Source organism: Equus quagga, chromosome 15 (genome assembly GCF_021613505.1).
Source record: "Equus quagga isolate Etosha38 chromosome 15, UCLA_HA_Equagga_1.0, whole genome shotgun sequence".
NCBI lineage: Eukaryota > Metazoa > Chordata > Mammalia > Perissodactyla > Equidae > Equus > Equus quagga.
In genome coordinates this window covers 484,000-509,479 of record NC_060281.1, presented here as the reverse complement: position 1 = coordinate 509,479, position 25,480 = coordinate 484,000, and the positions used below count along the sequence as shown (strand labels likewise).

The window sequence follows — 25,480 nt, the reverse complement described above, 5'->3', positions numbered from 1 at the left end:
AAAATGGTTTTTCTTTGCAGATGACATGATCATGTGTGTAGAAAATCTGGAAGAAGTGACCAAAAAAATCCTGGAACTAATAAGCAATTATAGCAATGTTAGAGGATACAAAGTTAATACACAAGCCAATCGCTTTCCTATACACCAGCAATGAGCAAGTGGAATTTGAAATTAAAAACACGTTACCATTTACATTAGCACTCACAAAAACACCTAGGTGTATTTCTAACAAAATCCGTACAAAGCAAAGAACACGGCTCGGATGAAAGATGTCAGGGAAGAACTAAATAAATGGAGAGATATTCCATGTTCATGGATAGAAAGTCAATATAGTCAAGATGTCAGTTCTTTCCAACTTGATCTGTAGATTCACCACAACCCGAGCAAGTTATTTTGTGGATATTGACGAACTAATTCTAAAGTTTATATGGAGAGGCAAAAGACACACAATATAGCCCATTCAATATTGAAGGAGAGGAACAGTCAGAGGAGTGACACTACCCAACTTGAAGATTTACTACAAAGTGCCAGTAATCAAGACCCTGTGGTAGTGGCAAAAGAGTAGACAAATAAATCAATGGAACAGAATATAGAGCCCAGAAATAGAGCCCCACAAATGAAATCAACTGATCCTTGACAAAGGAGCAAAGGGAATATAATGGAGCAAAGATAGTCTTTTCAACACGCACGTATGCTGGAACAGCTGGACATCCATATGCAAAAATAATGAGTCCAGACACAGACCTTACATCTTTCACAAAAATTGACTCTAAATGGACCATAGATCTCATTGTAAAATGCAAAACAATAAAACTCCTAGAAGATAACATAAGAGAAAATCTGAGTGACCTTGAGTATGGGGATGACTTTTTCGATACAGCATTAAAGGCACAATCCCTGAGAGGAAGAACTGATAAGTTGGACTTCATTAAAATTCAAACCAACCAAACAAAAACCAAGACATCCTTCAGGAGGCGAATAGATAAATAAACTGTGGTACATTCACAGACAAGGGAATATTATTTAGCACTAAAAAGAAGTGAGTTATCAAGCCTTGAAAAGACATGGAGGAAACTTAAGACCCTATGACTAAATGAAAGAAGCCGACCTGAAAGTATTGTGTGATCCCAACTCTCTGACATTCTGGAACAAGCAAAGCTATGCAGAGTTATGGGGAGAGGAATGGATAGATAGAGCAAGAGGAAGGCTAGGGCAGTGAAAGAATTCTGCGTGATACTGCAGTGTGGGTACATGTCGTTATACATTTGTCAAAACCCATAGAATGCGCAACACCAAGAGTGAAACTGAAGGGGTGTTGATGCATGTTCATTGACTGTCACCGGGGTACCTCTGTGGTTCAGGACGTCATAGTGGAGGAGGTGTGCATGTCGGGGCAGAGGGTGTACAGGAACTCTGTACTTTCTGCTCATTTTGCTATACTCTAAAACTGGTCTAAAAATTGAAGTTTGTTAATTTAAAAAATCTTTAAGTAACAATGCCATTTATTCTCTGTAGACTAGTGCTTAAGAATTAGAAATGTCATCAAACCAACTGTGGCAGAATTGAAAACAATGACTTTACTATATGTATACAAAACTATTACTTATAAGATGTGAAAAATGTTTTATACATGTTTCTCTTCCTCTAAATAATGAGCAGACTTTGCCATTCATTGATCACTGACAGCTGTGAAATTGCTCTCCAGCTTTGCCTATCTCAACTTATTAATGGACGAATGTTTCACATTAAAATTAAACATTGAAAATGTCTTCACTGCGTGTGAAAGATGCAACAGGAGCAGCTACTCAGGTCAACTTTCCAGCACCAGGCACTGGAGCACACTGGCTCTGCTTATCACACTCACCAGACCATGTGCGTCTGGTGCTTTCTTTCCTGACTTCCTAACACTCCTGAGAATTTTTCTTGAAGTTAAGTCCTAGCATAATAAAAACAAATGTATAAGTACCCTAAAGTTTTTCTTACATTTAAAAAAATACATCTAAAAGGAAAGTTATTGCTAATATTTTTGCATAGAACACTGATCAACACCTTGAGAGAGGCTAGTGTTCTGTAGAACAGGATTTGAGAAATTCCACAAGAGGGGATTAAGCCCCTTCAGAATAAAAGAGGGATATTTTATTGAAAGACCCCATGTGAAGAAACAGTATCTCCTTTCATCCTGGCGAACATCGACAAGAATGGTAACAGAGAAGTTTGCTGAGCCGTGGTGTTATCTCTTCTCTTCTCTTAAGAGACACTGCTGGAAGCGGTACACACTATAGTCCTTCAGAAGCTGGTGGTCTCTTGAGACACATGTGCGTGCTGAGCGTGTTAGGGCTGGCAGAAACTATTAAAACCTGTTCTTGAAGACAGAGATCCTTCAAGAAATGATCCCCACTTGTGTTATAGTTGGATGTATGGGGCTCTCAGGAGCTCTAACTTGATCAACCAAAGAGTTCCTTCCTCCCTCTAGACAACCATCCTGAAGGGAACATTTTCTACATAAGAAATGAGACAAGAACTACTTCATACCTCTACTTTACAGCGGGTGTCAGATTATTTTCATCTGTATTGTATGTAGAATTAGTTTGATAAAATTTTCAGTTAGTAACATCAAAGAAGCACAAAAAGATTTCATCACTTGGTTTTAGAAAGTCTGGGTGACAGATCCAAGTGGAAGAAGAGAGTTCTGTGGCCACAGGTCGTTCATGGAGACAAACCATTACTGGGTGACGCAGGGCCACCAAAACTTCCCATGCTTTGAGTATCCATATGAATGAATGAATTCATTTTCTTTAAATAAAGGTTCAGTCACTGAAAGAGAAGGACTAAAAAGCTATTTCCCATTACATAATAAATACATTTCAAACTCATTGCACCTTATGGTTTGATATAAATATGTGCTGTTGATGCAAAAAAGCTTCCTACAAAAGTTACCTGTGGACAAAAATAATTTATATAAATTTGCCCTGTGGATACAAAAAAATACGAATCTATAATAGAGGCTATTTTATAAAGCAAACCACTGACTCAGAGATTTGCTTGACTTTTTTCTTTTCTTTTCTTTTTTGGTGAGGAAGATTGGCCCTGGGCTAACATCTGTGCCAATCTTCCTCCATTTTGTATGTGAGATGCTGCCCACAGCGTGGCTTGATGAGTGGTGTGTAGATCTGCACCCAAGATCCAAATCTGCGAACCCCAGGCCACCAGAGCAGAGCATGTGAACTTAGCCATTACGATGTGGGGGTGGCCCCGAAATTTGCTTGATTTTTATTTTCTACTGTAGACAATAGCCTAGTTCAGTTTTGTCTGTTTTAGTCATATATGATTGGGTATCTAAGGATATCCGACTTAATCCAATCCTGAGCAAATTTCAGTTTGCTGAAGAAAAGCTCAGGCAGAGAAGAGCGTGGCTGTGAGAAACCATCGCGCACCCTCTGTGGGATGCAGGGGAGGAGAGAATGGAGCAGAAGCAGGGATAGCATTCTGCGCAAACAATCAGACATCTTCTGTGCCATCTATTGCATGAACCAACCTTTTTCTTGGAATATAAAAATCACACAGGTTGTCCTTTGTTTCCAAAGTTAAAACAAACGAATATGCTTAATCTGAGAATCAAAAAGTAATGGCTGTGACAGCCCACATTTCAGAAACCATCACAATGTTCTAATTCTCAAAAAGGCTCAACATGGCACTATTTCTACACTTATTTTGAATATTGTGAGTTCCGCTGAATGGTGAGGGCCGTGGCTGAAACTCGCAATGTCTACTGTGTAGCCCATCTTGGAAGGTTGTATTCAGTCAGTTGGTGTATCTCACTTTTCAGGCAATTTTCCGACCCTGAGGAAGCAGCGAAGGAGGCCTCTCCCGGGCTGCCTTGCTAGTGTCCTTAGTGCCATCTGCTGCATGGTTCCGGCTACTGTAGGGGAACCACTCTAGGTAGGAGGGGTGTATGAGTCTAGCAAGGGCTGACCTCGGACTTATCGACTTGCAGTCCACGTGTGGAAAGAAAACACACTGTGACAGCTTCTCATGTAGAAAACTCTTTGAAACTATCTTAGAAACAGTTAACAATAACGATTAGCTTTGTGATTCTTACACTAAGCATATTTCTTTAATGTATCCTATTTCCTCTATTTAAAAAGTCTGCGTATAATCATCTCATCTGATACTTAGCAGCAGCATCAGCTCAGCTCTTCTAAAGTGAAGCTATTATTATCTTTTAGTTTGCTGCTTAGAAAAGTAATGGATCTATTGTATTTAGAAGCAGCAAAAGTAATTTAATGGCACTCATATTAAAGTTTATTGGGGAATATATATTTTTTAATTAAAGGATTTTTTTGAGCTAAAAAATAAATAGAAAGATATAGAAGGACACACAAAAAATAGATGAGCCCCTTATTCTGAAGAGTATTTCCAAAGATACATGTTGAAAGCTAACCACCACCTCAGTGGAGAGAAAGGTCTGCTTGTGATTAGACTCCCTGTGGAACAGGGAAAGTTCAACCAAGACGGCAACCCACTGGCTCCTTCACCACCACCGCTGCAAGCAGGGTCTGCACCTCTTCTGCAGACTGGTACCCGTCATACAACTGTATCCCTTGATGCTTTTTTCCTCACTTAGGTTGTCTTTTTCTGATATAAAATTCATTACCGTAGGGGCTGGTGTGTGTGAGGGTGGCGTCCAGGTAAGATCAAGCTCTTGTGTCTATACCGGCTGTTCCATCTGCCTCTTGTCCTAATTCTGAGGGTCCTGAGTGCCCTTAGGGTCAAGGGAGTCGGCCGCCCGAGCAGCTCTGTGATTTAAAACTGATGCTCTTCCAGCTCTGGCCTCCTGGCGGGTCGTCTTTGGATCACTTGCAAGGTCCTCAGTACGAAATTTCAACTAGATTTTCTTACTCGCTGTAGCAAGGATGATGACATGCGCTCTCTTGAGATAAATACATAGTTTAATCCTTAACAGTCAAGTTTATTACCTAAAATATGTGGATACAAAATGCCCAAAGAGGATTGCCACAGTCTTTCTCTCTTAATCTGTCTAGTAGCAACAGTTACTCTGTAACAATCCCTTGAACTAGTTTTTCTCTTTGTTCCAGAGAATTATGTATTTCTTCCACCCTCATCTGGCAGATAATTAATTCAAGAATTCTGTTCTCTGTATTAAGATAATAGCCTCCTAAAAAGGACACAAGCCATTTCCTCAATATTGGAACTGAAGCAGACTGTGTGGTAATGCAAAAGTGGTTAATTATGTATAAAACAAGTCACAGTTGGAGAATGATAAACAAGTTAGAAGCGTTAGCCTAAAGGACTGTGAGGACAGACATGAGCATCTGGTGACAGACGTCCTGCAACACACTTGATGTCACAGCTCCTGAAAGCTGTGTCAGTCATTACTTCTAACAGCCAACCGACTGGTGGTGATCAAAAGCTTTCCTAATCACTGTGAAAATACAGTGATATTTATATTCTCTTTCTGAGTCTCTAGGAATGAACGTATTTGTGTACGACGGGGAGGGAAGTTCACGTGTTTAATGCCAGCCTAGAGGTGCTCCTTCCTAGAGTTCTTGTCACTCACAGCCTAGGATGACCAGGAAAAGTGCCCTTCTCTGCCTAGAAAGCCTATTTCTTTCTAAGACCCCCCTACTCAGGATGGTAAATAGACACAAGACACGGCTGCTGCGTCTGTCTGTCCTGATGGCCCTTTGTCGCCGTCCATCCAGCTTGCACAGTGTCTGCTCTCCTGGTTTCTCCTCTTAGATCCGAGTATGAGGTAACGCATCTCTGCGCTGTGGTGTCTTCACGAGTTTCCTTTCTGAGGAGACTCTCCACTATCAGAAGCCACCATATGGGCAGGACAGCACCTTCCGAACATTTGTGTGTGCTGAGGAAGCCTGGCAGAGCTGTGTGAGGGGCCAGGGTCGCTTCTCCGCCGTGGCTGGAGAGTGTGTGCTGCACACACTTGTCATTCAAGTCTTCCTGCTCGATGTTATTCAACCCACAACTGCTCAAAGAGAGTTGTAGTGAAACTGGGGTTCAAATCCATTGGGCTCCAAAATACCTTCCTTTTTCAGAGAACTACACCTATAAATATCAAGTGAGCTACATAAAAATCATGGTTAGATCCAGGGTTTCTGCAGCGGGAGGCCTGTTCTATTCACTGGGTCAAGATAAAAGGCAACGGTTGGGCTGATTTTTCACCTTCAGTTTGATTTCATTCTTTAAAACCACTCCTTAACTCAGGCACCTGCCTTCTAGCCTGACATATTTAGCAGCTGCTACCTGCTGCCCACAAAGGTTTTCGTTTTCCCGTCTGGGCCCTGCTGTAACGCTGAGTTCAGTCTCTTTCTGGCCCCTTCTCCACTCACCATCCCTCGCGGACCAACCCAGGTCCTCCATCACGCATTCTCCTCTCACATTTCTCTTCTACCTCTCTCAAGAGGGCATCTTAAAACATCTCCGAGAAGACAGAAAAGGTCTACAAAAGACTCAGAAAAACAAGTCAGGTGAACATAAGCTACACCTTACAGAAATGGGTTGAGGTAATGAAACAGAAAGGAGATGTGGGATCTTCTGTGGTGGAAGAATGGAGCTGGGCATTTCTACATGCCAGCAGCTCCACAAAAGAAGCAGCCTCTTGAAAACCACCACTAGTATACAGAAAATATTGCGTCTGAGTGGGCCTTTTTTAGTATTTTACTAAGCAAAATATGTCCAATATCCATCAGCAGAACATGAAAAAACGCTCCTGAGGCCCTTCCAGATTCCTGCTCTGTTCGAGCCTAAACCTGAATCTCGGTTCTCTCCCTCGGTGAGAGCTGGCCCCCAGCATCCCCTGGGGGTTCGCAGGAACAGACTTGAGCCCCCAGGAGACAGGGGAGTAACCCTACATTCCACGGCGAGCTGTCGGTACACACCCTCCGCCCACTGGAAGACCTTCAACACTCGCCTGCCTCCGGCGGGAGGCTGCCTGTTTTCTTGGTCTAGTTATTCCACTACATATGACTTTAGGATGGAAAAGGGGGCTCTGATTTCCTTCGATGTTCTGATTGCGATATTCACTCTATTTTGCTGAGTCAATTCGATCAGATTAATTTTCATGATACAAGAAGTAGTACAGTGTAGGAAATATTCTTTCTGTTTTGTTGCACAATAGTGCTATACAACCCAACATAACACTTAAAGTTTAATTTTAAAAAGGCACCTGTAATCAGCCCTCAGAATTACTAATTGACGTGCCTAAAAATAAAAGGAACGCCTCCAGATGAACATGGCTGTGGAAGTCAGCATTTCCCCTCTTCTCCTACTGGAAAACACAGAAATCTACACTTTTAGTGAAACTAGAAGACACATATATTCCAGACTCAAAATACACTATTGCCAGCAGTGTATGGGAGTTCTAGCTCCCCCACCTCCTTGCCAACATTTGGTATGGTCCATCTTTTTAATTAATTTCAGCCATTTGAACATGTGTGTAGCTGTGTTTTCCTGTGATCTTAATTTATACTTGTCTAATTACCAGTGATGTCAGCACATTTTCACATTCCTATTGGTTGTATGAGTACCTTTGGCAAAGCGTCTGTTAAAAGATTCTGCCGATTTTAAAATTGGGTTGTTTTTCTTATTACTCCGTCTTTAGAATTCAAATTTTGCCACTTGGCGGGCAGTGAGGCTTGTGGTGTTATCTCTTTGTGATTTTAGCAGATTTCCCCAATGACAATGAGGCCAAGAGGTGTCCTGGCCTTCTGAATTCCTTTTAGGAGAAGTGCCTATTCCTGCGTTTTGCCCATTTTTTCTATTGGATTTTCTCCCTTTTTATTGATTTATACAAGCTCATTGTCTGTTATGGATATAAGTCTTTTCTCTGTTAGCAAATACCTTCTCTTACTTTATGGCTTGTCTTTTAATCATTTTTATGGTACCTTTTGATGAACAAAACTTGTAATTCTAACACAGTCATATTTATTGATCTTTTCCTCTAGAGTTTCTGCTTTTTGTGTCTTATCTGAGAAATATGCCCATTTCTAGATGTCATGTTTACCTTGTGAAAATTTATTTCCAACAGCTTTGTCATCATGCCCACTCCATTTCCTTGCCTCGTCCACCCTGAAATGGTGTGAGACAGGGACCCACCCTTGTTTTTCCTGTATAGATACTTACTTATTGCTGCACTGTTTAATTAGAAGGTGTCCCTTCCCGCTGCTTCATCCGACATCCATTCCCCCTTGACTGTTCCAGGCTGTTCTGTCCCACTGGCTGCCTCAGTGATCCCACTGCCTGAATGTTTCTAAGTCGTGACGTCTAGTTGAGATATCCGATAATTTCTCACGTTTCACAAACCAAAATATTTACCACTTTCTTTGCTTTTTCTTCCCTTATGCATCTCAAATCTTCTATCTGGGGTCATTTTTATTCCTATTAAGTACATTCTTCAGAATTTATTTTTTTTTAAGTTTTGTGGGTGTCGAATACCCCCAACTTTTTGTTTATCTGAAGATGTCTTCGTTTACCTTTGTTTTAGAGGATAGCTTCACTGCCTATCTGTCGTAAAACACTGAAGATCTCCTCCTCACTCCTCGAATCCTTGTTGCTGTTAACAAGCAAGCTGTCAGTCAAGCTGCTCTCCCTCTGGAAGTAGTCTACCTTTTCTTCCTCCTGTTGTGTTTAAGATTTTCTCTTTGCCTTAAGTATTCTGCGTTTTCATTATCGTGTGTCAGATGTGTGTATCTTTTTTTAATTTGGATTTTATTGAGATAATTGTAGATTCACATGGAGTTATAAGAAATAATACAGAGAGATCCAAAGAACTACTTTCCCTAGTTCTCTCCAATGTTAAAATTCTGTGAAATTATGATATAATATCACAACCAGGAAATCAACATTTATACAATCTGCTCATCTTACTCAGATCTCTCCTGTTTTACTTATGGTTATGTGTGTGTTTATACAATTTTATCACATGTGTAGGTTTGCGTGTCCCTTACCCCAGTCAAGATAAAGAACAGTTCCAACACCACAAGGATCCTTCTTGTTGCCTTTTTATAAGCACACTATGTTTCTCCTGCAGCCTCCTGGGTCTAGAGGGACCAGCCACAGGGATCATTCCTCCCCGGTCATGGCCGATCTTCTCAGTCTGTGTTCTGCGTCTCCTAGCCTGCCATTCACATTTTCTGTTGCTTTGTCCCTTCATCCTACCTTCTGGAAAATTGATTTCAACCTATCTTCTACCTCACTAACTTTCTTTTCAGCTGGTTCTCGTCAGTTGTTAAATTTTATCACCAAGTTCTTAATTTTAGTTACAGTTTTAGGATGAGACGATTGATTTGATTTTTTAATTGGTCTCATTTTTTTGAAATAATTTTTACTTCTTAAGCCTGTTATTTTTTATATTTTTAGCTTGTAAGCATAAGTCATCTTATAATATATGTTTGTGACTTAAATATCTGAATTCTTTACGATCTCTTTCTAATGTCTACATTTTTATGCTGGTCCTAATTTATGGTATTTTCTTTTCTGGTGTGTCTGATCATTGTATTCAGAAAAAATTAATCACACGAGTAATTTGAGGCCTCAAAAGAGAATTTTCATTTGCTTTTGCCAAGAGCTTAGGGGCCCTGCACAAGTGTCTGCCGAGGCTGCAGGCTCAAGTGAGGGCCCCATCCTTCTGGCTCACCCTCCTCGGAGGGCAGAGCGCTTTCCAGACTCTGGGTTGGTAGAAACTGATTTCTGAAGTCTCACCCTTTGGCCCAGGAGGCTGCCAAAACCACAGCTCAGCTCCACAGCTGTTTCTTTCAATAGACAAATATCCTCTGGGCAAAAGCAGCTTTTAGTTTTGAGCTTAACCCTCCGAATGTTCAGTTTACTCTAGATTTTGGCCAGGTAAATTCTTCCTGATATTGTCAGCTCGTTTGAGCATTTAGACATTTTTTAAACATTTTATCCGGTTTTTTTAGTTATCATTTCAGGATGCTGAGGACATGCCAAATACTGTTTTTGCAATTTTTGGAAGTTTGAATCATGTAAATGTAATACCAACTTAGAAATCACACACACACACACATTATGGAAGGACTCCAAAGATGCACTTGTGGGAGTAGGAAAGTTTGGGAGAATTTTATCACAGCTATCCACGGCATAATTCTCTGTAAAATCAGCCACACAACCATGGAGTCTGTGTTTTGTTATTTACTTTTGAGGTTTAAAAAAAGATGTACAGATTGCCAAAACTTCTTGGCACGAGTACAGTTAAAACACAGAAGGGAGCGTGGGGTGAAGGAGAGAAGACTTATTTTCCATATTAATCACATAAGTTCATTTACTACTGGAAGTTTCTAAGGCAGTTGAATTTAAAATAATGTATCAGTTATTTTTTCTTTGGTTTTAAAAACTGCCTTCCAATGAGCTATGAGGGAAGATGAAAGCCGGCACTGTTGCCTCCACGTGTCTTTAGCCGCCTGCTGAGCCCTGGAAGGGTGGCTCAGTGGAGTGTGTGAAGATGAGAGAGGAGCAGGGGAATCCTGCAGGAGAGCTCAGGCCTGAGCTACGACTAATGGGTGCGTCTCCAGGAGGCACAGCACCTTCAGAAAGCAATAGCTAAGTGCTTCTTAAACGGGGCTGCCTGGGCAGCAACCATGCCTCAAGCAAAGAGTTAGAGATCACAGGCTCCTTGAAGAGAGGAAGAGCTAAGATCACAGTAAAAGAAACATAAGGACCACATAAAGCTGAGGGAAAAACCCCGAGAGTAAATGTTTGACAAAGACGCTCCCATTTAATACCCGGCACAATAGACCAGCAATCATTGATAGTTGTAACGTTGACTGAAAAACAGTAAGGTATTTTCACATTGAAAGAACTATAATTTAAATGAAGACAGAAGATGATGTGGAATGTCTGTAAGTGAATCTCATTTAATGCTGTCTGCACCTTCACCCCCTCTGCCCTGGCTCAAGCAGCCCCAGACAAGACGCAAGATCAAGTTGTGCTTTCCCCTCAAGATGTTTTCACCTCCACTTGCAGCCAGCTCAAGAAGGTCGAGAACCGTCAAGATTTGCGAGCTGTTATCATCCTGTTTTTCGTCCCTTCTCCCAACCAAAAATGGCTCAGTCACATCAGAGGGGCTTTACGCTGAAAAAGGTATTTGAGAAGTGGCCCCTGGTTGACCCACTCAGAATCAGACGGACTCTGATAACGCACGGACATTCCCGGGACACTAGCCTCTCACAAGAAACATGCTGTTAGAAGGATGGTCTCCAGGTCGCCTGTCATGAATGTGAGTTTGTCCCACAGCACTTATTGAAGATAGTTTCCAAAACTTTCATTAAATACTGTCAAGATACAGAAAATACATATAAAATATGTGTAAAGTACAAAAATAGCCAGGGAACACCTCCACAAACACAGGCTGACCTGCCCCCCGCATGACCACCCCTCTCAGTCTCCTGAAACCTGCTTGGGGATCTCACCCCACTTCCTGGCCTCCCTCTCCGTCCCAAGTAACCACCATCACATTCTCTGCCTCCTCCCTCTGCTCTATAAAATCGTTACCAAGTGCATTTATATGTGCAAACAGTGTGCTGTTTATTTTTTGCATGGCTTAAGACTTTATATAAATGGGATTGTCAAGTGCCTTCTTGAATTTGGCCTCTTTGCTCTCGAGATTCATCAACGTCGTCTGTGGTTGTAATTCATTCATTTTACTGTTGTTTGCTATTCCCTTGTACAAATATCCCACAATTTATTTATTCAGCCTACTATTGGGCTGTTTCCAGATTTTTCCTGTTAACAAACAGTGCTTCTAAGAATGTTCTTGCACACATTTCCTGGTATCCTTGTGCGTGCGGTTTTCGGGAATACAAACAAGGGCGGAACTTGTAGGTCTTAGGATTGATGGAGCTTCAACTCAATTGGAAAACGTCAAACGTTTTTGAAGCGATGGTTCCAATTTGCACTTCCACCAAGAGCACATCGTGGTCTGACGGCTCCATACAGTATGCAAAATATCCTGTTCTCACATTCAAAATGTTTTCCAATCTAGTGGGTATGAATTAACTTCTCATTATAGGCTTAATTTCCAGTCTTCCGGTTCTTAATGAAATTGAACGTTTTATATATCTTCGACTTTCTGCTTTTCTCAAGTGAAATAACTCTTCACTTTTTTGGCCCATTTTATTGGACTCTCTTTTTCCTGTTGATTTTTGTGATTTCTTTATATATCCTAAACTATAGTTCTTCGTCAGTTATATACATTGCAAATATCTTCCAAATTTGGTTTGTCTTTTTATTTAACTCATGGATATTTTGAGCAGAAGTTCTTTATGTTAATGTGCCCATTAAAACACTTTTTGGGTCTTGTTTTAGAAAGCCTTCTCTATGCTGTGGGCATGAAGACGTTCTCCATTCCCATATCAATTGGGAATTCTCTTCATGTTTGTGTTTAGGCCCAACTTTATTTTTCACTGTAATTATCCCAATGCCTCTTCTTTAAAAGTCCTTTTGTCACCATTAATATGAAATGCCAACTTGCCACCATCGAGTTTCTGTGTGTTTCATTGTGTTTCTGGGCATGCTTCTGCCTCATTGACTGGCCTGATTATTACACTTTTATAATTGTTCTTTACAGTTAATCTCAGTGGGGCGAGCGCTTTCTTTCCAGGAGACCCTCAGCTAGCTTGGATTCTCAGCTCTTCAATATAAATTTTAGAACCAATTAGTTTAAGCTCCATAAAAGAACAAAAAAACATACAAACAAAAACCAAAATTCATCAAAATTCTTACTAGAATTGCATTGAATTTACAGATTAACTAAAGGGAAAGCTGATATTTTTATGATATTACATCTTCTAATCCATAAATATGGTGTTTCTCTCCATTTATTTAGGTCTTACTTAATGCTGTCCAAGTAAGTTTTATAATTTTCTATGAATATTTTGCATATTTTTTGGTAATTTATTCTCAGGTACTTAATTTTTTTGATGTCACATTAAAGGTCATATCTGCTTGATTCCATTTCCTAACTCCTTGTCGTACAGAGGTATGATAGAAGGTTTTCATTGATTCATGTGTCCAGAAGTCTTGCTAAATTTACTCAATGATCCTTAGAGGTTTTTACATAAAAAGAAAAAAAGCATACCTTCCGTGAAAAACAAGAGATTCCTTTTTTTCTCCCCTTGCTGCCCTGATAAAACGTGAGTGTGGTGACAGCGGGAACCCTTGTCTGTTTCATCTGAGAAGGTATGATCCCAGGCTTTTGATAATACCTTTAATTAGGGAAATTTTTTACTTCCAATTCTTAGTTTGATAAGAGTTTAACACAAATGGATGTTTAATTTTATCAGATCCTTTATCTGCATTCATTTAGATAATTGTACATTTCTCCTTAATTTGTTAATGTTATATTATTGAAATTTATTTTCTGTTAAACCACCTTAAATTTGTCAGATGTTGTTAACATCTATGTTTACAAGTTAGCTTGGCTGGTAATTTTCTTATGCTGCCCTTGCGGGTTTTGGAACCAGAGTAAGATGAACCATGTAAAATGAACTGGGAGCATTTCCTCTATTTCTTTTCTTGAGAATAGTTTGTGTAGGTCGGAGTTAATTCATCTATGGAATGTTTGGTAGAAATTTCAGGTAAAGTATTTGAGCCCGAGAGGGAGACTTTTAACTATTGATTCAAGTTCTTAATAGTGAAAACCCTATTTAGTTTTATTTTTCTAAGAATGTGTTCATTTTATCTAACATTTTTAATTTATTGGCATAATATTTGAATATTAACTTCTTATCATTTAAACTACATAGAATGCCTGGTAATGCCCCCCCTTTTATTGCTAATACTATTCTTTTGCTCTTTTTTTCTTGCTCTGTTTTACCAGAGTTGGTTCATTTCACTATTCACTTCAAATCATCAATTTTCAGTTTTGGTGATTCTCTCTATTATACGTCTATTTTCTTTCTATTGATTCTCTACTATTTCCTGCCTTCTATTTTTGGAGGGTGAATTCAGTTTTTTTGTCTAATTTCTTAAACTCATTCACTTTGAGGCTTTTCTGTTTTCTGACATCGTGACTAGAGCTGCATATTTCCTTCTAGGAAGCACGTTGGCTCCATCACATGAGGTGATAGGCAGCGTTTTCATTATCATCCCTTCTCAGTAGTTTCTAATTAATTTTCATTACCATTTCTTCTTTAACTGGTGCCTTCTTCAGAAATGTTTAATTTCAAAAGTGTGAGTTTTATCTTATCTTTTTGTTAATTATTTCTAGCTTCACTCTTTGTGCTCAGGGAGTGTGTTCTCCGTGACACAATCAATTGAAGTTTCGCGAGGCTTGCTTTAAGGCACAATATGTGGTTAATTTTATAAAAGTTCTAAGTGCCCTTGACGAGAATGAGCATTTTTGCAATCGATCCCTTAAGCTCAGCTTGCTGGTTGTGTCATTCGGTTCTACGCTCTCACTGACGTCACGCGCCTGAGCTCTCAGTTACTAGACAAACGATTTAAAATCTTCCGACTCTGATGGTATGTGTCTTTTAATCCTTTTCATTTCATAAATATATACATATAAAGCCTGTATTATTAAGTAGCCATATATCAATCAAAATTCTTAAATCTTGCTAATAAGTGGAAACTTTTCTCCACTTTGTAATTACCCTTTTACATCTACTAGTGTTTTTGGTCCTAAAATATACTTTGTCTGATATTTCCAGTTACCAAATTCTTCTGTGGACTTCCATTTGTGCCGTGTGTCTTCATCCCATCCTTCCATTTCAGACTGTTTCCTGAAGTTTTAGGTCAGTCTTTTATTTTTTAACCAAGTCTAAAAATCCTTGTCTTCTAACTAGATATTTGATTATATTTTTACAATCTTTCAAATAAAATTAGGAAATATATGTTTCCAAATAAAATTAGGAAACATTGTAATAATAATACAATTAAAACTGAGATCAATTTCCCCAAACACCAGTAAAACACACTAAAACTCATGTAACAAAGGACCAAAGATTTCTGCATTATAGAACACATTTTAAACCCAACTTATCTAATTATTTAGTACTTAATAGATGTTATTAAGTATATTGAGTCTAGTGTGTATTTATTCTGCGGAGTATTGAATGCAAATTACCTTGACTTTCTATGCTTAATAATAAATATGTCCTGTTATATAACTAAACAAAGAAATCATATGCTAGACATGGTAGGGATACTATCTAAATTGGATCTAGGTGTTGGTGCCCCTGGGTAACTGGCAGAAACAAGCACAGAAGCTAAACCCTCAGGAAAACAACATTAGTAAGAAATAAGACATTGTCAGGGAAACAGCTGAGACACTCCTGCAGGAACTGTGAGACCTCTTTCCAGAACATACACAGGACTCAACATTTTTATTGCTGCATGTAAGGAATATCATAGATGGTTTTCATTTCAGATAGTAATTTTTTTATGAAACGTATGCAAGTCATTATTGCAAGTTTCTAGACAATGGAGACTTCAGGAGTGAGGGGCATCTCTACTTGGAATTATTTCTTCTCTTTTCTTTGGTGCTCTCTCTTGTCCCACCTGATCAGCTTCTTTTTTGTTTATTTTACCTTTTAAAATATTAATTGGACATTTTTTCCTCATTCATTTTTCTTTCTACAGATTTGGAAGTTAAACATTCTGTATTTATTAGTTTACTAGTTTCCTTAACATTTCCATCATGCCTACTTAACTTATAAAAATCTGAAATTCAAATTTCATTCCTTTTAAACAATTATCTTATTAAAGCTTTAAATCTGATCATGCCTTCCCAACTTATCTGTAACTATCATTGGATATCATAGCTCTACCCTGTTTTAAACCCAAAAAGAAGTATTGTTTTGTACATTCAATGTTGCACAAATATTGACTCACATATTTTCCACTTTTTTTGTCCTTTACTCTTTTTTGCATCTTCCCTGTGGAATAGATCTCCTTTAGCCTGGAGAACGTCTTTTGAGCTTTTTAAAGAGAGTATCTTTCATTACAAACTCTCTCACTTTTCCTCATCTGACAATATTTTTTCTTTCTGCAAAGTACCTAACTTTAGTTTGATAGGAATTTTCTCTCATCTCACTGAAATAGTCCACTGTTTTCTGGCTTCCCTTGTTGTTGTCGAGAAGTCAACTGTCAGTATAACCACTCTTCCTTTTTCTGGTAGTTTTTAAGATTTTTCTTTTCGTCTATGGCATTCTGTACTTAAGCTAATGTAGATGTTCATTTATTTTTTGTTTATTCTACCTTGATTCATGACTCTATAGATTGATGCTTTTTATCAGACCGGCAAATTTCTCAGCCTTTTTCTCTTGAAATATTGTCTCTACCTCATTCTTTCTCCTCTATTTCTAGAAATCCAATTATTTAAATTGTATTAGAAGTTTTCACTCTGTTCTACCTCTCTCTTTTCCGTTATATGTTCTCTTTTTCTCATTGTGCTACATTCTGGATAAATTCTTCAGATCCGTTATCTAGTTCACTAATCTTCTCATGAAGTATCTAATTATCCATTTAACCCAACCATTGCTTTCATGTCAATATTTTTTCATTTCTGAAAGTTCTATTTTATTCTTTTTCAAGTCTGCTTGTTTAATTTTGTATCACTTTATATATATTGTAATCCTTTTTTTAAAAAGAAAAAACCTTTAAAAAAGCTAAACACAGCCATTTTATATCCTGTTTGGTAAACCCAGTCTCTAAGAGTTTTGCTAGCTGATTCAGGCGCCTGTTTACTGTGATGCTCTCATCCACGTCATCCTGTTTCCTCTTGTGTTTGCAGCTTTGACAATGAGCTTCCACTCTTTGGAATGTCATCTGCAGGTGTCCTCGAGGCCTCACTTGCTAGTGGATAGCATCCTTGCTTTTGCTTCTTCCAAACTTCTGAGGACACTAACAACTTGGGACACTTTTAAACTAAACTACTTCTACAGGCACACCTTGTTCTGCACTTCACTTTATTCTGTTTTTCACAAATTGAAGGTTTGTGGAAACCCTGCATCAAGCAAGTCTATAGGCCCCATTTTTCCAACAGCATTTTCTCACTTCTTGTCTCTGTGTCACATTTTGGTAATTCTCACAATATTTCAACCTTTTTCATTGTTATTGTATTTGTTATGGTGACCTGTGATCAGTGGTCTTTAATGTTACTCTTGTGATTGTTTTGGGGCATCATGAACCACGCCCGTATAAGACTGGAACTTAATCTACAAACGTCGCGTGTGTTCTGACTGCCCCACCGTCGGCCCTTCTCCCATCTCTCTCCCTCTCCTTTGGTGTCCCTACTCACTGAGACACAACAATATTGAAATTGGGCCAGTTAATAACCCTACAGCGGCCTCTAAGTGTTCAAGTGAGAGGAAGAGTCGTACATCTCTCACTTTAAATCAAAAACTAGAAATGATTAAGCTTAGTGAGGAAGGCATGTCAAAAGCAGATACAGGCCAAAAACTAGGCCTTTTGGGCAAAACAGTTAGCCAAGTTGTGAATGCAAAGGAAAAATTCTTGAAAGAAATTAAAATTGCTACTCCCATGAACACATGAATGATAAGAAAGTGACACAGCCTTATTGCTGATGTGGAGAAGGTTTTAGTGATCTGGATAGAAGATCAAACCAGCCACAACATTCCCCTAAGCCAAAGCCTAATCCAGAGGAAGGCCCTAACTCTCTTCAATTCTGTGAAGGATGAGAAAGGTGAGAAAGTTGCAGAAGAAAAGTTTAAAGCATGAGGTTTAAGGAAAGAAGCCGTCTCTATAACATAAAAGTGCAGGGTGAGGCAGCAAGTGCTGATGTAGAAGCTGCAGCAAGTTCTCCAGAAGATCTAGCTAAGATAATCAATGAAGGTTGCTACACTGAAAAACAGATTTTCAATGTATATGAAATAGGCTTCTATTGAAAGAAGAGCAATCTAGGACTTTCATAGTTAGAGAGGAGAAGTCAATGTCTGGCTTCAAAGCATTAAAGGACAGGCTGTATCTTGTCAGGGGCTAATGCAACTAGTGATTTTAAGTAGAAGCCAATGCTCATTTACTATTCAAAAAATCCTAGGTCCATTAAGAATTATGCTAAATCTATTTTGCCCGTGCTGTGTAAATGGAACAACAAAGCCTGGATGACAGCACACCTGTTTACAACATGACTTGCTGAATATTTTAAGCCCACTGTTGAGACGTACTGCTCAGAAAAAAAAGATTCCTTTCAGAATATTACTGCTCATTGACAATGCCCCTGGTCACTCAAGAGCTCTGATGGAGACGTACAACAAGATGATGTTGTTTTCATGCCTCTAACACAGCATCCATTCTGCAGCCCATGGATCAAGGAGTAACTCCAACTTTCAAATCTTGTCATTTAAGAACTACATTTCATAAAGCTATAACTGCTATAGACAGTGATTCCTTTGATGATCTGGGCAGAGTAAACTGAAAAACTTCTGGAAAGGATTTGCCATTCTAGATGCCATTAAGAACATGTGTGATTCAGGGGAAGAGGTCAAAATATCTACATTAACTGGAGTTTGGATGAAGTTGATTCCAACCTTCATGGATGACTTTGAGGGGTTCAAGACTTCAGTGGAGGAAGTAACCACCGATGTGGTGGAAACAAAGAGAACTAGAGTTAGAAGTGGAGCCTGAACATGTGACTCAATTACTACAATCTCATGATAAAACTCTGTCAACAAAAATAATCCATAACCAATCTATAAATGAAAATTTGGGTGAGTTTATTTTGAGCTAAAATCTGAGGACCATGGCCCGGGGCCTTTCTTCCCGAAGGAAGAAAGGACACCAAAGAAGTGAGGTATACAGAGTGGTTATATACCCCCAAACAGGACGTTTCACATATGATTGAAATGTCCCTCCCACGATAGTCACAAGATCGCCCTGTCTGCACAGCGCTTGATGGACGCAGCAGGTAGTGGGTCTGCTGTCTCAGAGGGCGTAGCAGGAGGCAAGTCTATTGTCTCGAGCTGGACCATCACAGGTGAGCGCAGCAATCAGTTCCTAGCCTAAGGAAAGATGCTTAATCCTTAAGGGAATGCCAACGTTGGGAGGGGGAGGGAAGTTGCACCTTTATCTCAAGGGCCTTTGTTCTTGCCATAGGGAATGTCTAAAGCAGATATACAATGCATGCTCCATGGCCAGGGTCAGGCCCTTTTGGAAAAACAAGGTCAGGCCAAATTAGGTTTATACCAAATGGCTTCCTCATATACTCCTATCGCTTGCCATTTCTATTTGTCAATTCTAATGGATGAGGAGTTGCTTCTTACAGATGAGTAAAGAAAGTGGTTTCTTGAGATTTAATCTACTCCTGGTGAAGATGCTGTGCAGACTGTTGAAATGACAACAAACGATTCAGAATATGACATAAACTTAGTTGACAAAGTAGCAGCAGAGTTTGAGAGGATTGGATCCAATTTTGAAAGAAGCTCTACTGTGGGTAAAATGTTCTCCCAACAGCATCGCATTCTAGTTCTCTTACTACAGAGGAATTGTTCATGAAAGGAAGAGTCAATTGATGTGGCAAAATTCACTGTTGTCTTATTTTAAGAAATTGCCACAGCCACCCCAGCCTTCAGCAACCACCATCCTGGTCAGCCAGCATCCATCAACACCGAGGGAAGACCCTCCACCAGCAAAATGATTATGACTCACTGAAGGCTCAGATGCCGGTTAGCATTTTTCAGCAATAAAGAAATTTTTAAATTAAGGTATCTACATTGTTTTCTTAGACACAAGCTATTGCACACTTAATAGGCAAGAGGATAGTGTAAACATAACTTTTGTATGCACTGGGAAACTGAAAACTTCATGTGACTTGCTTTATTGTGATGCTCACTTTATTGGGGTGGTCTGGACCTGAACTCACAGCATCTCTGTGGCATGCCTCTAACAGCCGTTTTGAACTACCCAGAGGATATGGCTTCAGTCTGCAAATGCTTGCATACTGACTTGTGAAGAATTATTGGGAAAGCCTCCTTTCCCATTTCAGTCTTCTTCCAATTAGCCCTTAGTTGAGGATTTAGCCCCTGAAGTGCTAGGCAGGGAGAGCCACCAACTGACCCCCACCTGGAGTAGCTTTTCTCCTGCCACCCTCTGCCTCCAACCCTGACACTCTGCAAAAGTTGAATTTCCAGTTCACTTAAGTTCAGCCAACATCTCAGGGTGGTAGCTCCACTTACCTGTCAACATTCCCATTGTCATTAGTTTTTGGCCTCTGAGTGAGGCTGGACCATCGTGAATCTTCTTCCACAAAGCCAGAAAGAGAGCACCCACCGAATGCTTCCTTGCTCCTTCAGTTAGTGTGTGTGTGTGTGTGCGTGCTGTTCATTAAAAAGAGTAATTAGAATGCCTATGTCCCAGGATATCGTTAAGATCCTTGTGTTTGTCTGACTAACGTTTTTGATCACCTACCGTTTTCCATTTGTGTTGTTCTGTTTCAGCTGCATCTGGATCCACAGAGCCCCTCCCTGGAGCATGACTGCTGCGCAGAGACGGGGACCCCACACAGCACCGTGGAGTCGTTTTTCCTTCTCCTGGAAAGGAAATGAAACAAAACTCAGTTTCTTATGACCTTTCCCAGAAAACAGAGAATACGCAATGTCATCAAATTCTCTCTTAAGTCTTTCTTTTTTTTGTTTGCTTATCTTTGAAATTACATTTGCTTGCAATTTAGGTTTCTATAAAATAACAGAGACAGACAAGCACCTCAGTGTCCCAAATGAGGTAAGAATCTGTGTTTGGACGTCACTCTGAGCCCACAATTTCTGCTCTGGGAAAGTGACAAGGGAATCTGAACACCCGCCATTTGGGGCTGGTGGCTCATTCTGCTGTGGAGACAAAGTCCATGAGGACTTACAATAAAAAATAAAGAAAATAAAAAGAACATAGAGTAGGAGGGAGGGACTAAGCCCTCTTGGATTCAAATACGTGAATGTTGCCATATATTTGCTTTAGTTTTGGAGCAACTGAAAACATATTCATCTGTATGGCTGAGTGATGTTGGATTTTCCAGTTAATCATGTTCCTTTACAACAAAAAAATATTAAATACATAGATACACATTTCAACATGTTGTGATGCTTATTTTCTCCTAAAGTACTTTTCATATTTTCCTGTAACAAAATTAGAGGCATGTGAACAGTAACTCAACACGTACAGAGCACCCACCAGGTTGAGGGGCTTGGCATACATCATGTAACTTAATTCCTCTCCTGGAATCCTTATCTCTCATTGTGAAAATGAGGAAATTGAGGGACAAAGAGACTAAAGAAGGGATCGAAGTTTACTCACATGTTAGATAGAGATACTGTGATTTAAATTAATCCAGGTAAAATCTGATTTTTCAAGTATAATTCATAACAGAAAACAATCTAGCATAAGTTTAATGATATTTATTTAAACCAAACATTGGAACATCATTTAAGGAGTGTTAAGGAAATAGGAGTACCTTCTTAATTCATATCTGAGGGGCAGTTTTATGTTTCTTAAAGGAACGACTTTCTTTACCTGGACAAGGAAGTTTAAGGAGCTTAGATCAGCAAAGGTAGAAATAAAGCTAATATTTTAGACGCTCTTTGTGCCTGTGTGTCTATAACCAAAGTGAATATGCATATGTGTATACGTAAAAAACAAATACTGCCTGTAGAAAACGTCTTTGATTAAGAAAAGAGATCTTCAAAACAAGTTTTTCCATAAAAAAATAGGTAAATTTATTCATAGATAATATGACAGTAAGACACTGTATGAAGTTGCTTCATTCCTTTTGATATTTTCCCATTCTAATAGATTTCCTTCTCACCCAAAGACCACTGTTATGCAGGAACATTACTAGCCACTATAATACATTCCTACGTTATTAACTGACATAAAAAAATATTGTCAGTTTGTAGTAGCTCTTCTAAGGTTATGATTACCACAAGGAATACGTGGTTCTTATTAAATTCCTCAAAAAAAGATGTAGCAACCCACAATGGAAATACTTGCATTAAGATGACACTCAGACCAAATGTCCAGCTTGAATCTCAGAAAATCTCTCCAGTGAAGTGGCAAACAGGCAGCTGCAAACCATGGTGATTTCACTCTGCTGACTGGCATTTCTTTACCATCCCAACCTAAAGAGCCCGTCCAAATTTATGTGGAATTAGACAGAACTTGAGGAAACCGACGGTGTCCTTTGGAGGATCTATATTCTAATACCATCAAGAAGGACTGTCTCAAACAGCCCTCAGGACTCGGAAGCAGCTGGCCATCCACTTCTTCCCTGACTCTCCTGTTGCCCCTGTCATCTCTGCCTGTGGGAGAGGCAGGAAGATGTGTCACTTTTTAGGGATAAATAGTAAGTACTGTTATTGCTTTAACCTTCTAGAATATTACTGAGACAGATGTGCTTACCTGTTGACTTTCTCTGGTACATGCACATTGGAAGATTCTATTTTAAATGGGAAAATATTTTTCCTGTGAATATCTAGCAGCATTTCCCCAGGCAAATAGTAAAAACTAAAATTCTAAACATAGAAACAAATGGTATATAGACCAACATAAATTACCAGGTGACAGCAAGCAACTCTTACCTAAACACCTTCAGAGGCTGGCCTGGAGTGTAAGGCAGGGTTCCTTGAGCTGAGCACGCTTGACATTGTGGGCAGAATAACTCTGTTGTGGAGGCCGTCCTGTGTGCTGCAGGACATTTGGAGGCATCCCTGGCTTCTAGCCCCTGGACACCAGTCGCAGTGTCTCCCACACCCTCCACCTCCTTGCACTGAGCCAACCCAATTGCCTCCAGACATCGCAGATGCCCTGTCAGGGCACATGCACTGCTGTGCACAGAATTGAGACCGACGAATGCATGATTAAAAACATATTGGATGGTCTCAGGTTATCAAGCTTTAGATAATCTTTCTATCATTCTATGTTATGTATATACATCTGCTCTACAAAGGTTTTTAAGCTTTTGAAAAGTTACAATAAGCCGCATGCTGCATTAAAGGCATAGTATCTGTTCTGGAGTTTTGACACATGGCAGGTACTCAGTCAACAACTGTTGAGTGAACTGATGAATGAAGGAATTCTCATAAAAGAACAAGATAGAGTTCTCGTCTACACTCAAGTACAATTAGCCATGACCCGGTTAACAACTGTAGGACTAAACTCTGAGAGGCCCACCCAGGGGCCTGGGGAGGGCTGGGGAGGATGGCCCAGCTTCGGCTCTGGGTGAGACATGGTCTGCCAGACAGTAATTGTTCATTAAGTCTCACGGTAGGCCTTGCACCAGGAGGCTCTCCAGTGCACGTCACACAGTGCCCTTCAGGAATGGCCAGTCAAGAGGACCCCTGAGGTTGAGTGAGCGGGCAGCTAGGTAGCTGGCAGTAGTGTGGAAGTCGTTGAACCAATCATGGAACTCCAGTCACCATTTTCAGACCCAGCGTCAAGAGTTTAACTCCTGGAGGTGACTGATAAGAATGAAGCTGAGATTTTCCCATGCCAGGGTGTTGGTCAACAGTGAAAGTGATGAGGATTTTAGGCTGGTTACTTTTAAAACTGCAGATGAGAAGGGGGCTCTGAGGAGTGGAATTTGCTTGCCCTTTGATGAGAGACATTTGCATTTGTGAAGGAAGTCTCCATCTGTGGGTAGTGCCTCCCTCTCTGCACTAGGAGGAAGGGGGAATGGCCTTATCTCTGGGAACTCTCAATGGGGAAGGCAGGGAGTTAAGTTGTTTACTGTCTGGCAACCTCATGTAACTGACCCCCCTCCAACATCCTCCTTTGTCTTTAGCTGAAGATAATATTTAAGCTGTGGCTTCTGCCATTTACTTAAGCTGGTTTGATTCTTATCTAAAAGTTATAGGACCACCCAATAACCAGAACCTACCAGCACTGATATCATTTTAACAACTTTTTTACATATTCTTTCCTTGTCCTGTAAAGCAATAACTCACATACCTATGCCTTAAATGTAGCCCTACCCTCAACTCATTTTTGCAGCAGTAGCTCTGACTGCCCATGGGTCCTGTCCCCATGCTATTCCACACTATTCTCTAAATAAAAGAGCACTACTGCCAGACCTTGAGAGTCCAAGAAATCTTTCTTTTGACTCCTCTGCTCACCGAACCCACATCAAAAGGAATTTAAGTCCAGAAATGACTGTGACCCAGGCACCTGAGTTGAAGCCCTGGTGGGCCCATGACCTTCCCTTGCGTTGCATGAGTAGATGACCCTGGTTGTCTGTACATGTTGCTGGGCAATACTCTGAAGCACTGGATTGTGATTTTATCAATACATATTTATATGTTTATACACACACACACACACATCATACTCTTGGACCTAAAATATCCAAACCGTGAAACATTAATTTGGAGCAGAAATGTCATTATTCTGAGTAAGTGTGCTCCTGTGGCACACCACATGAAGAAAGCAACGGGAGTTCAAGAACTCAGAGAGGTGCTTCTCACAGGAGGAGCTGTCACAGAGATCCAGAATCCCAGTTCTGCCCATTGAAGGCTTTATGGAGCCCACAGACCTCCCTGTCCCACGACCCCTGACATAAGACTCATCAGGAGGCAGGTTACCCCACCACCCCAAAGCAGAGCGTTCCTGTGAAACCTTTCATAAGCCCAAATGGCAGAAAGCGAAGGAGCACTTACCATTAATTGATGTGGGAAACGTTCCTGAGCTTCCCCAGACCCAGACCGCCGGCCATCACAGTACAGGCTAGGAACCAGATGCTCAGACATCTGGGGGATGGTGAAGCTGGGGGATGGTGGGGGAGGGAGTGCGCGGTGCTGGGGACCGCCGCCCTGGAACGCCCACTGCAAACAAACGCGCAGGCTGTTTCCAATTGCCTCATAAAACCAAAAATCCTCTTCTGATTTTTCTGGGTTAGTGAGAACAGGTACTAAGGCAGATCTCTCAGAGAAGTGACTTGTCCTAAAGTGAGCTTTCCGCTAGGTAGGCCGGAAACCTGCACTCCTAGCTGCAGCCGGGAAGTTTCTGCTCCTCCAAATGTTCCCACGTGTCCAGAACCCAGAACGAGGCATCCTGAAGACAGCCCCTGAGAACCCTCAGACAACCCTTCCTTACGATGCAGCCCGGGACTCGCAGTCTGGGATCCACAGCTGCTGGGTCACGAATTGTCTGAGTGTCTGTGACCCTAGACACACTGTGCAAAATTATAGGGGTGCTTTTCAGGCTTTTTCTAAGATTGACACCAAATTCTCAGACCTCTGTCATCCATAGAACCTTCAGAATCACAAATTCACAGATACTTTAGTGGTGAGTTCAGACCGATCGCCAGACATCTAGAGTATCACACACATCTGGATATAACACACATCTGGATATCACACACATCTGGATATCACACACATCTGGAGTATCACCAGACATCGGGAGTATCACACACATCTGGAGTATCACACACATCTGGATATCACACACATCTGGATATCACACACATCTGGAGTATCACACACAT

The 25,480-nt window shown here is 40.3% G+C and overlaps 1 protein-coding gene across 1 annotated transcript in view; it reads right to left on the bottom strand.

Moving 5' to 3' along the window:
- The window catches only part of LOC124226451 (serine/arginine repetitive matrix protein 2-like), a 63,898-nt gene that overhangs the window by 33,123 nt on the left and 5,295 nt on the right, over positions 1-25,480 (bottom strand). The window contains exon 3 of the mRNA XM_046639770.1: positions 20,419-20,540. Within this exon, the coding sequence (XP_046495726.1) occupies positions 20,419-20,540 (122 nt within the window). The remainder of the gene's footprint in view (positions 1-20,418; positions 20,541-25,480) is intronic.